General features: G+C 40.2%; 1 protein-coding gene across 6 annotated transcripts in view; it reads left to right on the forward strand.

Moving 5' to 3' along the window:
- Positions 1-18,596, forward strand: part of LOC132398942 (eyes absent homolog 1-like) — a 271,558-nt gene that overhangs the window by 207,459 nt on the left and 45,503 nt on the right. For all 6 annotated transcript variants that reach the window (XM_059978783.1, XM_059978781.1, XM_059978780.1 and 3 more), the window contains one exon: positions 11,706-11,795. In XM_059978783.1, the coding sequence (XP_059834766.1) occupies positions 11,706-11,795 (90 nt within the window). The remainder of the gene's footprint in view (positions 1-11,705; positions 11,796-18,596) is intronic.

The raw sequence follows: 18,596 nt of genomic DNA on the forward strand, positions 1-18,596 counted from the left end.
AAAGCTCTCTCTCTGTCTCAATCTCCCTCCCTCTCTTCCTGTCCCTTTCTCTCTCCCCCCCCCTTTCATGTGCACACATACAGTGTCTCTCTACCTCTGACACAAACAAATGGATCTGCAAACAGAAACAGTCTCACACACACACACACACACACTCACACTCACACTCTCTCTTTTACATATACTCGGGTTTATTTGTCACACGCACACACACTCACACTCTCTTTTACATATACTCAGGGGTTTATTTGTCACACGCACACACACTCACACTCTCTTTTACATATACTCAGGGGTTTATTTGTCACACGCACACACACACTCTCTTTTACATATACTCAGGGGTTTATTTGTCTCACACACACACACACACACACACACACACACACACACACACACACACACACACTTACTTTCTCTTCTAGGTGCCCACAGAGAGAGACTGCTGGTAAGTTTAACCTTCACCAAGCACCCTGCAATCTCCTAAATTCTCCCACATCCAAAACAATCCTGGCCTCAGTTTCCATGACCAAATTCAGCCCACCCCCTCCAGACAAGCAACGTCTCTCCAACTACTAACATTGGCCTGACAGGCAACCAGCATCCTATTGACATTCACTTTGTCTAACAAGTCCAGATGACAGATATTAAATTCAGCCTACGATCACTACACCTGACTGACGTCTACCACCAAACTATAGTTAACCTCGTTCCTGACCATTGATACCCACAACTCTGAGTTAGCCAATAATCAGAGCTTCCAGATTCACCTTTGCCCTCTGGATGATTGTAAACCCAAGCATCCCACCTCCGTCGCACCACCAACGACCAGCAACCAAATCTCTCGGCAAGCCTTTCTTTAACAGGCGGTCCTCTGACCTTCCTTTCCCATCCTTGTGGCTCTCTAACTTACTGGCCCAGCTTGCAGACTTCCTTGCCATGAACACAAAAGAAAATTTGTGTAAGACCAATTGAGCAATGCTCAAAATCTTGGGCCTTGTGCACTATTAAATTTCGTAGCAGTAATCCCTCTAAACAGAAAGTGTATGAACATATTGTTCAAGGACTGTAAAATACACCTTTTTGGGAACCATAAAATCTGAGCCTGTATCAGCTGCTACCACTCTGCTGGCCAGTGAATTGGGAGTGGGCTGGAATTACAGCAATACTTACTGCAGTCTATTTTACAGCAACCACATTTATTTATTTATTCATCATCCGCTGTAAAATACACAGTGCCCACTTTATTACGTCAAGCCTATACATCTGATCCTTAACGCAAATATCTAATCAACCAATCATGTGGCAACTCAGTGCATAAACGCATGCCGACATGGACAAGAGGTTCAGTTGTCGTTCAGACCAAACTTCAGAATAGAGCAGAAATGTGGTTTAAGTGACTTTGATCGTGGAATGATTGTTGGTGCCAGATGGGGTGGCTTGAGTTTCTCAGAAACTCCTGGGAATTTCACGCACAACAGTCCCTTGAGTTTACAGAGAGTGTTGCAGAAAATAAAAAAAACATCCAAAGAGCTGTAGTTCTGTGGGTGAAAACGCCTTGTTAATGAGAGAGGTCAGAGGAGAATGGCCAAACTGGCTCAAGCTGACGGGAAGACAACAGCAACTCAGATAACCACCCGTTACAACAGCAGTGTGCAGAAGAGCTTCTCTGAATGCAGAACACATTAAACTTTGAAGTGGATGGGCCTCTGTAGCAGAAGATCACACTTAGTCCCACTCCTGTACCTAATAAAGTTGCCTCTGAGTGCAGAACAACATCCATTTACATATTTTGCTACGGGAAACTGTCTACAGAATCTGCATAATATCAGAACTTTCACAAAGCCATTAAGTAATAATAAAGTGAACGAATTGTGGAAAGTCATATAATACTAGCAGATGATTTCCCTAGAAAAATGCTGAAAATTAAATACAGGTTATGATCTTAAATTAATCTCAGCAGCATTATGGTATCTGGTCTTGATTAATGGGAATGATCCCAGTCATCTTTATTCCAGCTAAGAGTAATGGCATCAATATAAATAACTGTCCTTAGAGGCCACGTTTCAAACACTTATTCTTTTGACTATGATGTAGAGATCTTTTGCTTTCTCCCCTTATACATTCCCAATTCCCCCCACCTGCATTCTGCCTCTCCTCAAACAGATTAACAAAGCACAATTTTAAATTAGTCTTCTCAGATCTCGGTTGAACATCAGACTTGCCAACTTTAGGTAACTCCGCATTCTTCCTATCAGAACCTGTCTTCATTTTAAAGTCCTTCAGACGTATTGCATAGAAACAGGCCCTCTGGCCCATCAGATCCATGCCAGTTCAGTTTGATTCAGGTTTTGCTTTGTATAGTCTGTCTTATCGGTCATGTTCCACAGTTTCATCACCATATACACAGACAAAGAAGAAGAATATGTTTACAAATGCCTCCAATAACCCTATTTTAATTCACCCCATCAAAGGTATTCTACTGAGCTTGTGTGAGACTAGAACTAGAGGTCATGGTTTAAGAAAGGTGAAATATTTAAGGGGAACTGGAAGGGGAACTTCTCAGAATTAGAACTTTAGAAGCAAAATTGGTAAGTACCAATGAGTCTCAAGGTAGTATATAGTGATATACATACTTCGATAATAAATTTACTTAGAACTTTGAACAATGTGGAGGAAGTCAGGAACACATTTCAGAAGGCAATGGATTCTGAGTCAGACAACACTGTCAGGATATCCATTTTTTCTGTCTTGGTAACAACGTCAAGGGATAATGGAACAAAGTGCCAATGAACCTCAAGGAAGTATATGGTGAAGGGCCTACTGAATGCTGTATCGCTAAATAATAAAATAAATTTTTAAAACTTTTCCTGGCCTTTTAAACATTTACTTCTAAGATTAGTGTTTGCTCTTATATTTGAAACATACACCGCATCCTATTTTGAATGTTTGCAAATAGCTAATATTGTATTTGTGAATGAAAAAAGAGCATGAATTCATATGACAGCTTACATGCACAAGTTATTTTCTTCCAATAGCACACTGCACTTTTTAAAGTAATAGCTGTGCCATATAATTTTTCAGTTAATCTATTTAGTTGATGTTCATTGAGAGATGAATGTTGGCCAGGACTTCAGGAGAACACACTGCTCTGCTTCACAGATGTGTCTCGATTTCATAACCGTCTAGCTAAACAGACATTTAAGCCATCTCACTTCTAACAATGTAGCAACTCCCCCAGTGCTAACTAAAATAGTAGCAGAGATTTATGTGCTCGAGTTCTGGAGTGAAGTTTGGGTCCAAAGCCTTTTTAACTCAGAGGCCAAATGCTTCCACTGAGCCAAACTGACACTTGTATTTATGTGGAAGATGGAATTATTGGAGAAAGGTGCAAATAAACCTGAAATCACAATTTATAGCCGGATTTACACCTCAGGAATCATTTGTAATCAATCGTTAGCTCCTATAATATTGGTGACCTGATACTTGTGACCCCCAGTTTACAAGGTGGTGTGAGGTGTGGGGGAAGTAGTGGAGAAACATCATAGAAACAGGCTATCTTGCAATTTTCCATAACATGGCACTATGCCATCTGTGTATGCAAGTTGCAAGAAGCACCAGCTGATAAAATATAGATCTATTTTGATCTATTTACTTTCTTTCACATAGATAATATGAGAGTGTATTTTATACTGTATCTCCAAACTTTGAGTAGTGATTTGTGAATCTTCTGGGCAGAAATAGTTTTTCCCTATCTTCCTTCAAATAATTATACCAATTTCCTTAATTTGTTGTCCCTTGGATTGGAACTGATCTCCTTTTTAAGAGAAATGCACTCTGTGGCCACTTTATTAGATAGCTCCTGTAACTAATAAAGTAGCTTCTGAGTGCATGTTCACAGTCTTCTGCTGTTGTAGTCCATCTATCTCAAGGTTTGATGTGTTGTGTGTTCAGAGATGCTCTTCTGCACACCACTGTTGTAACATGTGGTTATTTGAGTTACTGTCGCCTTCCTGTCAGCTTGAAGCAGTCTGGCCATTCTCCTCTGACATCTCTCATTAACAAGGCGTTTTCACTCACAGAGCTGCTGCTCACTGGATGCTTTTTGTTTTATTTTCGTGACATTCTCCATAAACTCCAGAGTGCGTGAAAGTCACAGGAGAACAGCAGCTTCTGAGATTCTCAAACCACTCCGTCTACCACCAACAATTTTTCCACTGTCAAAGCCACTTGGATCACATTTCAAGATTCAAGATTCAAAAACTTTATTGTCATTCTAACCGTACATCAGCTCTACAGGGCAGAATGAGATCATTTCCCAGGAGCAGTGCAATCATTACATAACAAACGCAACACTAAATAATAAACGTAACAATAAATAGTAAGACACAACAACCACATGTCAGTTAAAAACAAGTTATAAGCGTCCAGTGCAAGTTAAAAGTGTCCAAAGCAGAGACAGGTAGAGCAGCTATTTAGCAGTCTGACTGCCTGTGGGAAGAAGCTGTTTAGTAGCCTTGTGGTTTTAGTTTTGATGCTCCTGTAATGTTTACCTGATGGCAGAAGAACAAACAGTTCACGGAGAGGGTGTGAGGGGTCTTTAATGATGTACCGTGTCTTCTGGAGGCATCGACTCTGAAAGAGGTCTTGGACAGAAGGTAGGGAGACCCCAATAACCTTCCCTGCTCCCCTAACCACCCTCTGCAAGGCTTTTTTGTCGGCAGTACTGCAGCTGGAGTACCAGGTTGTGATGCAAAAGGTCAGCACACTCTTAACCACTCCTCTGTAGAATGTAGTTAAGATGTTAGTGGGGAGTGAAGTGATGCTTGTTTAAGCTTCCTCAAAAAGTGCAGTCTCTGCTGGGCTCGTTTCACAATCCCAGTGGTGTTCCTGGACCAGGTGAGATTGTCCGAGATCTGCACCCCAAGGAACTTGATGTTTTCCACTCTCTCCACTGTGGAGTCGCTGATGCTGAGGGGTGTGTGCTCAGGCTGAGACCGTCTGAAATTGACGACCTCCTTGGTTTTGGTGACATTAAACATCAAGTTGTTGTCACTGCACCAGCTCTCTAGGTGCTTAGCACTATTCCCTCCCCATTCTCATGTTTGGTCTGAACGACAGCAGAACCTCTTGACCTTGTCTGCATGCTTTTAGTCATTGCATTGCTGCCACATGATTGGCTGATTAGATAGTTCTATTAATGAGTGGGTGTATAGGTGTACCTAATAAGGTGGCCACTGATTGGACATCAATGTTAATCCACGAGACGCACATTTTTAGAGATATACTTACATTGATATATAATGCACCTAATATTTATATTTTACAGCTCTCATAATTTAATACATCTACTAAGTTGTCTGATGATATCAGACATATATTTTAGGCCTTCCATTGTTTTATACACCAAAGCATCATCTTTTTCAGGTTACAAAGAATTAAATTTATTTCCCTTGAATTTTACAGCAAAAGATTCTTTATATTTTAGACTTGGAAATGTACCTCTCTGGATCAGACTACTGGAGTATATTCCAAGTTGACACAGCCCACAGCTGAAGTTCACCTGCCACCTGCTAATCTATTTCAGTCAAGATTGATTGATTGATAAATGCTAATCAACAGACAGAGAGGACCTCGGCTGCTCGCCTTCAAAGGAAAACCATGGGACCATTTTTTGCCATTGATGGGGATAGGTAGTGTATAATTTGGGTTAACACCCTCTCAGAGAAAAGCACAGCTGACACGACAGCACTCCCTCAGTACTGCACTCCAAGCTGCTGAATGAGACTTAAGCCCATTGCCCTGAGTCTTAGGGCAAGAGAACATTCAACAGATTTAGAATGTTCCCAATTAATCAAACAAGTACCTGTAGAAAATATTGATCTGCTCCTTCCTATTTTGCTCAAAAATCAGGGCTTTGTGAAATTAGATTTAATTTTAATTCTATAGATAAAAATCAAGTCAAGTTATTTGTCTTTTAACTATATACATGTATATGTCAATGTTTCTCTGGACTAGGGTGTAAAGCACTGTGGTACACATAACACACAATAACTTTGGAAAGTAAAGATGAAATCATATAACCCTATAAAATATAACAATTACAGCACTGAAACAGGCCATCTCGGCCCTTCTAGTCCGTGCCAAACACTTACTCTCACCTGGTCCCACCTACCTGCACTCAACCCGTAACCCTCCATTCCTTTCCTGTCCATATACCTATCTAATTTTTTTTTAAATGACAAAATCAAACCTGCCTCTACCACTTCTACTGGAAGCTCGTTCCACACAGCTACCACTCTCTGAGTAAAGAAGTTCCCCCTTGTGTTACCCCTAAACTTTTGCCCCTTAACTCTCAACTCATGTCCTCTTGTTTGAATCTCCCCTACTCTCAATAAAAAAGCCTATCCACTTCAACTCTATCTATCCCCCTCGTAATTTTAAATACCACTATCAAGTCCCCCCTCAACCTTTTATGCTCCAAAGAATAAAGACCTAACTTGTTCAACCTTTCTCTGTAACTTAGGTGCTGAAACCCAGGTAACATTCTAGTAGATCTCCTCTGTACTCTCTCTATTTTGTTGACATCTTTCCTATAATTTGGTGACCAGAACTGTACAGAGTACTCCAAATTTGGCCTCACCAATGCCTTGTACAATTTTAACATTACATCCCAACTCCTATACTCAATGCTCTGATTTATAAAGGCTAGAATACCAAAAGCTTTCTTCATCACCCTGTCCACATGAGATTCCACCTTCAGGGAACTATGCACCATTATTCCTAGATCACTCTGTTCTACTGCATTCTTCAATGCCCTACCATTTACTATGTATGTCCTATTTTGATTAGTCCTTCCAAAATGTAGCACCTTACACATATCAGCATTAAACTGCATCTGCCATCGCTCAGCCCACTCTTCAAACTAGCCTACAAATCTACAGATGAATTACACATAATAGTTACGAAAATCAATTTAGGCTGAAACTAGTTTCACCCTGTCTTTAATGCTTCATTACTTGCAATGCTGAGTTAAATTTGGGCTGCTCTAAATCAGGGTAATTATGATCCACCATCCCTGTCCCCAAGCACTGGTACTCTGTTATATCAGAATCCTTTGATAGGTGAAGTTAATTTACATCCTGAATGTGTTTTCTATCACTTAGTAACTGCAAAAAGGGGTTTCTGTTATGTTATAAGGGTCTCACAGGGGTCACATTTTAATGTTGATTCTATGCTACATTGAGAGAATCTGATACCAACCTCTAAGGAATCAACCACACAGGACCATTCAAATCTGGCATAAACTGCTCCTAGTTGACATCCTTTTGAGTGCTGAGGTCAAACTGACACAAAAAAAAAATTCAAGGTGAAATTCTCTAATTGGCAATTATTATATGTGAGAATGAAAATAATGAACTGAAAGATGGAGAAATTCAAACATCTTTTTCTACCCATTACAAAAATGCAACCTTCCTTTTTTGAGCATTTAAATCCAACACTCACTGAGACAGAGCTAAGCTGACAATTGAACTCTTATCCAATCATCCTAAGAACTATAGATAACACTCCAATGATATGCATAGTGCTCATCTAACCAGAGTAATGACTGGACATGAAAACATCAGTTATATACACTAGAAACAGATCCACAGGCAGATCATTCATTTCACAATGATGAGGTTTAGAACTCTTGTGGGAATTGGGTGCTCAGAGTGAGGGTGACAAGCCAGAAAGATATTTTAAGATAGTAATTTAGTTAAAAAGAGAGAAAGATGGACATTTATGTGGTTGCTTTTATGTAGAATCATAAGACATCATCTTTGTACTCTGTCTATGCCTCTCACTGCCTCATTAAAGCAGCCTGCATAATCAAAGACCTCGCCCTCTCCAGCATTCTCTCTTCTCCCCTCTCCCATTGAGTACAAGACACAAAAGCCTGGAAGTACATACCAAAAGGCTAAAGGACGGTTCTATCCCACTGTTATCAGACTCTTGAATGGATCTCTTGTACAATAAAATGGACTTTTGACTTTAAAATCTACTCATTATGATCATTGTCTACCTGCACAGCATTTTAGTAGCTTTTACACTTTATTCTGTATTATTATTGTTTTATCTTATTCTTGCTCAATGTTTTGTGTAATAATTTGATCTGTACAAACAGTATCCATAGCAAGCTTAAACATACGAGATTCTGCAGAGGCGAGAACTCCAGGTTAACACGTACAAAATGATGGAAGAACTCAGCAGGTCAGGTAGCATCTACGGAGGGGAGTAAAAAGATGACATTTCCGGCCGAGACCCTTCATTGGGTTCATCAAACCTGACCTAATGAGTTTCTCCAGCATTTTGTGTGTGCTGCAAGACTAGCTTTACTCTATATGTTGGTACATGTGACAATAATAAACCAGGTACCAATGTTAATAAGGTGTAGAATAGGCCCTTTGAGCCACTTAGTCTGTGACCACTAAGGCCCTACCTACAGTAATCCCAGTTTATTCCCATCAACTCTCACATTCTCAATTCCCTCTCAACTACACACTCGGGGCATCTTAAGGTGGGAGGAAATCTAAAGGACACCCAAGCATGTCATAGAGAGAACACACAAGCTCCACAGAGACAGAACTGGAAGACAAGGTCTGAACTGAGGACTCAGTGCTGCAAGGCAGCTGTTCAACTCTACATTACTCTTCCACCTCCAGATTTCACAACGACTACTCACCACCACTGAAATTCTGTTGTAATACAGACAACATAGCAGTCAATTTACACAAACCTGAGGAGAACCTGGTGGTGTGTGTTAGTGAAAGCAGTAGTATTGCAGAATTCAACCATGTTAACAGTACTGCTCTGAGTTAGATACCGACTATAAAGCATGTGAATATATCTTTACACACACAATTGGAATAAGCTGAAGAACATGGTTACTGGTAGGTTTTCCCAGATTACCTTCTATTCGAGTGATATCTCATTCTTGCATTTGACGCTTTGCTAGGACTACTGGGTTATGACATGTCGATCATATACTAAGAATATTCCACATTAGATTCCAGTGAGTGGGCAATGGAACTGTTTCTTCACCCAAGCTATCAGACTCCTCAATAACCAGAGTCTGGACTGATACCTTATGTCCTATTGTCTTGCTTATTATTTATTGTAATGCCTGCACTGTTTGTGCACTTTATACAGTCCTGGGTAGGTCTGTACTCCAGTGTAGCTTTTACTACACTGTTTTTTACGTAGTTCAGTCTAGTTTTTGTACTGTGTCTTGTAACACCATGGTCCCGAAAAACGTCTCATTTTCACTATGTACTGTACCAGCAGTTATGGTCGACATGACAATAAAAGTGACTTGACTTGACTTGAAAGGGAGACCTTGTATTTGTAAAGGCCTTTTTCATGTCCCTGTCAGGATAGCCTGAAGTACTTTAAAGTGAATTGAATGTTTTAAAGGATAATCTCTATTATAGGGAAAATGGCAATTTTTTGAATAGCAAGTTCCCAGAAAGGTCAGTGCAATAATCGTTAGATAGATGACTTTCAAGGTGTTGACTGAAAAATAGTTATTAACTTTGTCACCAGGGATAACCGTTTTGTCTTCCATGAAATACAGAAATAAAAATTCAACTCAAAATCACTATATATATTGTAAAATCTTGCCAACACTTATTGGGTAAGCATTGCCACATGTCAAGATTTCACTCATTTATTCCTAAGTGTACAGCATAAGGTATTGGGCTTGACTCTGGTTGAAGCAGTGCAGCAGTGGAGTGCTACATGGATTACTGTGTGGAGGAATCCCAGCATTCCAATGCTGCTCCCATTGTCACATGCTCTCCCTGGTGTTCTGGGCAATATTTGTTCTTCAACCAATATCTTTCAGCCGTTCATCTGTTTCTATCACACCACGGTTTGTAGCATTGTGATGTTTCAAAGTTCAGACTTAAAACTTCAAAGTAAACTTATTATCAAAATACATTATCTTGATTCATTATTCATTATCTTGCGGGCATTCACAGTAAATACAAATACAAAGAAACACAATAGAATCAATGAAAAAGCACACACAACAAAGGCGGGCAGATTGTGCACAATTCACTCTACGTGCTTCCAGCATTACAACAGTAATCCACATTTCCAATGTGCTCAATTGACTAAGCTTTTTATTATGCCCAAAATTTGTGAGGGTGATATTTCTGTTCTCATTGTTCCCTGGGGGTCACACATCAAGGCAGACAACAACTGCTACTGGAAAACCATCAACTCAGTGGAAGACAGCCCTTGGTCTACTTGAAACTTATGTGTCTCCCGGAACAGCGAAATGTCTGTAAGGGAATGCTGCCAACTGGCACATCCCAAGAGTACAAGCTTAAAGAGGCACTGAAACTTGGTGCAGTCAAAGCAAAGACATTGTGAGGAAGAACCACAGTCTACATCCCTTCCACTACTCCCATGGAGAGGCTGAACGAGGTGGAGAAGTCCCTCAAACATTGAAATGGTGTATCACACCAGGGATCACATAAGTGGCAATGATGCAATAGTTTAAGTAAGAGTGTTAACACTACTGAATTAATTGACCCTATGACACTAAAAATATAAAACCTTGGCACTGTTTTATTCTTTTGTATATTTTTTCATTATTCATAAAGTTTATTTTTGGAAAAGAACAATCCCATCGGGCTGAACTCTTTCCTTGAATTACAGCCATGCCTACACAAGTCCTGTAACTGGAATACACTTTTGGATCTCTCAATGACTTCATGTCCTCATCTCTATGGTTGTTTCAGGAGGAGGAGTGGGCCTCAGGCAATACAGACAGCTGTTTACCACCCTGACAGCAGGCTGACAGTGCAAACTACCAGAAAGCCTTCTCATGATTTCCAAATATCTGTGACAATCAGAGATGCATGTAAATAATTGAACACAACACTTAATTATTCTTAAATTTAAAAATAATAAATTTTGTAAAATCATATTAAATTGCTGTTATTTAACTTAAATTTATTGGGTAATAAACAGTGTCAATAAATTTAGTGAAATATACTTTGCTAATATGGTCAGCAATCTCATTCATATGAATGAGGCTATGCTGAATATACAGCTGTCAAGTTTAGGAGCCAGACACAAAGTGTGGTTGATGCATTTGCTTAGCAAATTGTGGAACAGCAGTTAGACTCATTGACAAATCCAGGCACAGACCAGGATGACGGGCAGATTTGATTCTGACCTCAGTGTGCTTCCCACGTTGCAGTGGGAAGCCCAGAATACACTGATGTACCATTACAGCCTGTTGACTGTTGTCTGCAGATTCATTGATCAGCCATCAGTGACAGCCAGCCTATCATCGTGTCAACGTTATGCAGATACAAGCTGGTTTGCGCAGGAAACATTACTCAACTGGAGTGTTCTTGTCTCAGACCTTACATGTAATCTGTGTTTGTGTAATGTCTATACTGATCAATCGGTTAACAAATTGATCTTAAGTCTTTATAAAGTTCAAAGTTAATTTACTATCAACATATGTATAATGTATATCACCATATACTGCCCTGAGACTTATTTTCTTGATGTTTTGAAAATGAGAAAATTATTTAAATAAATTATTTTTCAAGATTCAAGTAAATAGGTCGTCATATTCATCAACTCTCCAAAAGTCATTAGTAGATCTTAAAATTGAAGCTTAAATCTCTACTTTTTGACAGGATACACCCACAGCAGTGTCCCTTGGATTGCGAATGGAGGAGATGATTTTTAATTTGGCTGATTCACATCTATTCTTCAATGATTTAGAGGTAAGAAAGAGATTTTATTTATCTAAACAAAACAAAGGCATCTCAGAATACTATTTTATGGTTTTGAAATGACCCACATTAGCCCACATAAGTCTAGAGGCAGCTCTAAGATTTAGGATTCCCAATCTAATCCTCTCTGCTTCCCTTCCTCACTTAAGGATTTACGCATTGCATCTTTCAAAAATAGGTGGGAGGGCATGTGGCAATGAAGGAAGTTGAATTCCACAACAGAATATAGATAAGTTGCATGAAAGGGCAAAAGTTAGCTGATAGAGTTTATTGTGGGGAATTGTGAGGTCATGTGCTTCTAAAGGCAGAGTATTATCTAAATGGAGAGAGGTTGTAAATGAGTTGAGTATAGTTGGATCCAGGTGTTCTTGTGTATGAAAGAGAAAAAAGTCAGCGTGCAGGTGCAGCAGGTAATTAAGGCACAGGACATATTGGCCTTTATTGCTGGGGGCTTGGAATTTTAAAATAGAGAACTATTGTTACAATTCGGGAGCATGTTGGTGAGACACCACCTGGAATACTGTGTATAGTTTTGGTCCACTTATCTAAGAAAAGATGCATCAGCACTGGAAGCAGTCCAAAAGAGAATCGCTTGAACTAGTTTCTGGAATGAGAAGCTTGTCTTACTACCGCAAATTTATAAGAAGTTGCATCTCTATTCTTTAGATTTTAGAGAAAAATGGGTGATCTTAATGGAACATATGAAATGCTGAAGGGCATGACCAGGTAGACATTGAAGTGCTTCTACGACTTGGAGGGACTTGAATGAAAGGATGTTGTTGCAAGATAAGAGGGAGATCATTTATAACTGAGATACTTAAGGGAGTTTCCTCACAGAGTGGTGAATCTCCAGAATTCTCTAAACAGAGGGTGCCGGAGGCTCAATCGGTGAAGATTCTCAAAGAGGGGGGGTAGATAAATTGCTAGATACATTGTTGAAAAATCAGCCAATGGAGAGCCATGTGGAAGTGAGGCCATGGGCAAATCCACCACAATCATATCAAATAGGAGTTGGGTGTGCAGGTTTGAAAAACCAGGTAGCCTACTCCTACTCATTGTGTGTCTTCCTGTGTGATTAAGTTTAGTCAGGACACTAATGCCCCTTTATGTGGCTTGGCATACATTTTTGTTTGATAACAGTCTGGAGAAGCACCTTTGGGCATTTTGGTAACTAAAAAGTTTTGGATAAACAAAGTTATTGTTATATGTTCATAAACAAGCAGTGTTATAATTGAGATGAATGTTTAAAATGACTATCAGGCATTTTAAAATGGCACTCATTCAGCTCATCAACAAGAAATCCTTTATCTCATTTCTCCTTAAGGCATCACTTCCATCTCGGAGGTGTGTCTGCTGGCAATGGAAATCCTCCACTACAGTATATTAGTGACCATACAGAATGGGTAAGCCTGAGTAGTCTCTCATAAGGTTACTCAGCTATGGTGTGAAGAGTATTTCAGTAGAAATCATTCCTAGATGGTAGTATTGAACAAGTATTGGCAACCTGGTTTAGTATTGAACAAGTATTGGCAATCTAATAGTCAATTCAGTTTTTAGCATAAAGAAGAGGAAACCTAATGTGATGCAGCCTGTTTTGCATACCCACCAATGCAAAATTGATCATTCTAAGTAGAACATCATAGGACAATACAGCACAAGGCAGACTCTTTGGCCGACGATATTGTGCAGACCTGTTAACCTACTCCATGATCAATCTAACCCTTCCCTCCCACATAGCCCTCCATTTTGCCTATCCAAGAGTCTCTTAAATGTCTTCAATGTATCTGCCTCTACCACTACCAGTGTGTTCCATGTACTTACCACTCTCTGTGTGGAAAACCTACCTCCAATGTACCCCTGCACTTCCCTCCAATCACCTTAAAAATTTGCCCCCTTGTTATTGCCATTTCCACCCTGGGAAAAAATCTCTGGCCATCCACTATATGTATGCCTTTTATCATTTTGTACACCTCTATCAAGTCTCCTCTCATACTCCTTTGCTCCAAAGTCCTAGCTTGCTCAACCTTTCCTCTTGCGACATGCTCCAATCTAGGCAGCATCCTCGTAAATCCCCTCTGCACTCTCTAAAAGCGTTCCACTTAATGAGGTGACCAGAACTGAACACTGTACTCCACATGTGGTCCAACCAAAGGTGGAACATTACCTCATGGCTCTTGAACTCAACCCACAAAGGACAACACTTGCGTGGCAACTTTGGGGGATCCGTGCACTCGGACCACAAGGTCCTTCTGTTCCTCCAAGTCTATTTCTGCCCTTGATAAATGATATCAGCACTGTCACCTTTTCCACCTACGGCCAATGGATGTCAGCTAACAGCCTTGGCTGATTCCTGCCCCTTGTTTCAGAGAACTAGGCAAATTGCCTCCAGTATTTCACCAGCAATCTATTCTGGGAGCCTTCCCCTTTGAATGCCTCAGTGTCATGCCAGGTGGCACATTTACCCATTGACCTGCATTCACTCTCAGTGATGGACTGTTTTAGTGTATGCAGCTGTGTTGGTGAATCTGGTTATTTATAATTCTATACATGTGTATATATTAAATCCACTCTGCTCAATAAAATGTACTTATCCATGGATGAGATGGATATACTTGCAATAAAGCTGTGTTTCTTGGACATATTTTGTTAGTATTCAAACAACATCAGGCATGTATATACAAAAAATGGGGCAGGTAATCTGAACTCACTTTCTGTCTGTAATATTTGAAAGAATTTCCTCACTCAGTAACATAATAACCCACTGCACAATATGTCTCCAATATTCTCTACCTCTGCCATCAAACTATAGAATGGTGATATTCTCTACTCCTTTTATTAATACTGACATAATATATAGAATCTGCAAAATAGCAAGATAGAAAGACTGCTCTCCTATCAGGAATTCTTGAATTTTGGGCACCAAATCTAATACAATCATATTTGAAGCCAATTAGTCACCCATCATCAAGGACACTAACTGTTCTTGTCATGCTCTTTTCTTGCTTCTGCCATCAGGAAAGTGGAACTGTATCGGAGCCTTAGGTCCCAGACCCCCAAGTTCAGGGATAGTGATTACCCTTCAACCATTAGGCTCCTGAACCAGTGTGGATAACTTCACTCACCCAAAACTCTGAAGTGATCCCACACTTTATGGACTCAATTTCAATGACTCTACAATTCATGTTCTCAGTATTATTTATTTGTTTGTTTGCTTGTTTATTTATTTATTGCGCAAAATTGTCTACTCTTGCACATGGGTTGTCAGTCTTGGTTTTGTACATTGTCATTGATTCCAGTGTGTTTCTCTGTTCTCCAGTGAGTACTTACTTATGTACTGCCTGCTGGTATTTAGGACAGCAATGAAGGTCCTGGGCCATTCAGACGTAGAAGAATTCTTCATTGATCTTTCCGTAACAATGTTGTTTTACCTGGTCAGTGTTGTTAGCCCTGAGCTGAACGCCACACCCCCAACACCCAAACCTGGAGGACCAGTGGACCTTTGACCCTAACAAGAGCCAAAGCATATAGCCCTGACTCCAGCCAACATAGCTCTCTGGGTCATTGAGTGCAATCAAATCTACAAACCATGACGTGGTTGTAGTCTGTTTGAAGGTCTACTGTGAATGCCTGCAAGAAAATTAATCTTAGGGTAGTATATGGTTGCATATACATACTTTCATAATAAATTTTCTTTGAATTTTGAAAAAAATAAGATAAACCGTTAGCTTTGAATTTGCAGAAGTATTGACCGCCAAATTATTGAAATGTACGAATCTCACTCCAAGACGTTGATAACAGGATGAGGATCTCTGTATTGGTGGCTTAACCCATAAAATGCAACATCAATATGAATAAATCAGTGCACCATCACTAACTGTATTGTTTGCAGCCACCTCTACTCCAATCAAGGGAAATAGTTTGAACTAATGTGAAATTAAGTAAGTTATCAACTATTATTGCATATTGCACTAATATATATCATTTCCATGATCATTCAGAAAGATTGATGTTCACAAAGTATGTTTGGTCAGTGAGTTTTCCATAAGATGTTAATATGGAGGAGCAGAATTGCGGCATTCAGTTCATTGAGTTTGCTCTCCTGTTTGACCTTGACTGATTTATTTTCTCCCAAATCCATTCTCTTACCTTCTCCCCACAATCTTTGACACCCTTACAAGTCGAGAGCCTATCAACCTCTGCTTTAAATATACCCAAATGACTTGATCTCCATATCCATATGTGGCAATGAATTCCATAGTTTGACCAGCTTCTGGCTAAAGAAATTCTTCCTCATCACTTTTCTAAAGGGGCATCCTTCTGTTCTGAGGCTGTCCTAAACCTTGCCACTATTGGAAACCTAGAACACAATACAGGCCCTTTGGCACACAAAATTGTGTTGAATATGTCCCTACCTTAGAAATTACTAGGCTTACCTATAGCCCTCTATTTTTCAAAGCCCCATGTAACTATCCAAAAGTCTCTTCAAAGACCTTATCATATCCACCTTCACCACCGTTGCCAGCAGCCCATTCCACTCACTCACAATCTCTGCGTAAAAAACTTACTCTCCTCTTACTCCCCAGCACCTTAAACCTGTGCCCTCTTGTGGCAACCATTTCAGCCCTGGGAAAAAGCCTTTGACTATTCACACGATCAATGCTTCTCATCATCTTATACACCTCTATCAGGTCACCTCTCATCCTCCATCGCTCCAAGGAGAAAAGGCTGAGTTCACTCAACCTGTTCTCATAAGGCATGCTCCCCAAACCAGGCAACATCCTTGTAAATCTCCTCTGCACCCTTTCTATGGCTTCCATATCCTTCCAGTAGTGAGGTGACCAGAACTGAGACAATACTCCAAGTAGGGTCTGACCAGGGTCCTATATAGCTGCAACATTACCTCTCAGCTCCTAAATTCAATTTCATGATTGATGAAGGCCAATACACCATACGCCTTCTTAATCACAGACTAAACCTGCGCAGCTGCTTTGAGTGTCCTATGGACTCGGACCCCAAGATCCCTCTGATCCTCCATACTGCCAAGAGACTTACCATTAGTACTATATTCTGTCATCATATTTGACCTATCAAAATGAAACACTTCACACTTATCTGGGTTGAACTCCATCTGCCACTTCTCAGCCCAGTTTTGCATCTTATCAATGTCCCACTGTAATCTCTGACAGCCCTCCACACTATCCAGAACACCTCTAACCTTTGTGTCATCAGCAAACTTACTAACCCATCCCTCCACTTCCTCATCCAGGTCATTTATAAAAATCACGGAGAGAAGAGTCCCAGAACAGATCCCCAAGGCACACCATTGGCCACCAACCTCCATGCAGAATATGACCCATCAACAACCTCTCTTTGCCTTCTGTGGGCAAGCCAGTTCTGGATCCACAAAGCAATGTCCCCTTGGATCCCATGCCTCCTTATTTTCTCAATAAGCCTTGCATGGGGTACCTTATCAAATGCCTTGCTGAAATCCATAAACACTACATTTACTGCTCTTCCTTCATCAATGTGTTTAGTCACATCCTCAAAAAATTCAATCAGGCTCGTAAGGCATGACCTGCCCTTGACAAAGCCATGCTGACTATCCTCATATTATACCTCTCCAAATGTTCGTAAATCCTGCCTCTCAGGATCTTTTCCATCAACTTACCAACCACTGAGGTAAGACTCACTGGTCTATAATTTCCTGGGCTATCTCTACTCCCTTTCTTGAATAAAGGAACAACATTCACAACCCTCCAATCTTCCAGAGCCTCTTCTATCCCCACTGATGATGTAAAGATCATCACCAGAGGCTCAGCAATCTCCTCACCTCCCACAGTAACCTGGGGTATATCTCTTCCGGCCCTGGCAACTTATCCAACTTGATGCTTTCCAAAAGCTCCAGCACATCCTCTTTCTTAATATCTACATGCTCAACCTTTTCAGTCTGCTGCAAGTCATAACTACTATCACCAAGATCCTTTTCCATAGTGAATACTGAAACAAAGTATTCATTAAATATCTCTGCTATTTCCTCTGATTCCATTCACACTTACCCACTGTCACACTTGATAGGCCCTATTCTTTCACGTCTTATCCTTTTGCTTTTCACATACTTGTAGAATGCCTTGGGGTTTTCATTAATCCTGCCTGCCAAGGCCTTCTCATGGCCCCTTCTGGCTCTCCTAATTTCCTTCTTAAGCTCCTTCCTGTTAGCCTTACAATCTTCTAGGTTTCTAACATTACCTAGCTCTCTGAACCTTTTGTAAGCTTTTCTTTTCTTCTTGACTGGATTTAACACAGCCTTAGTACACCACGGTTCCTCTACCCTACCATATCTTCACTGTCTTGTTGAAACGTATCTATGTAGAACTCCACACAAATATCCCTTGAACGTTTGCCACAATTCTTCCGTACTTTTCCCTAAGAACATCTGTTTCCAATTTAAGTTTCCAAGTTCCTGCCTGATAGCCTCATAATTCCCCTTACTCCAATTAAATGTTTTTCTAACTTGTCTGTCCCTATCTCTCTCCAATGCTATGGTAAAGGAGATAGAATTATGATCACTATCTCCAAAATGCTCTCCCACTGAGAGATCTGACATCTGATCAGGTTCATTTCCCAATACCAGATCAAGTACAGCCTCTCCTCTTGTAAGCTTATCTATATATTGTGTCAAGAACCCTTCCTGAACACACCTAACAAACTCCACCCCATCTAAACCCCTTGCTCTAGTGAGATGCCAATCGATATTTGGGAAATTAAAATCTCCCATCACGACAACTCTGTTAT

The sequence above is a fragment of the Hypanus sabinus genome, chromosome 9, assembly GCF_030144855.1.
Source record: "Hypanus sabinus isolate sHypSab1 chromosome 9, sHypSab1.hap1, whole genome shotgun sequence".
In the NCBI taxonomy this organism is placed as follows: Eukaryota; Metazoa; Chordata; class Chondrichthyes; order Myliobatiformes; family Dasyatidae; genus Hypanus; species Hypanus sabinus.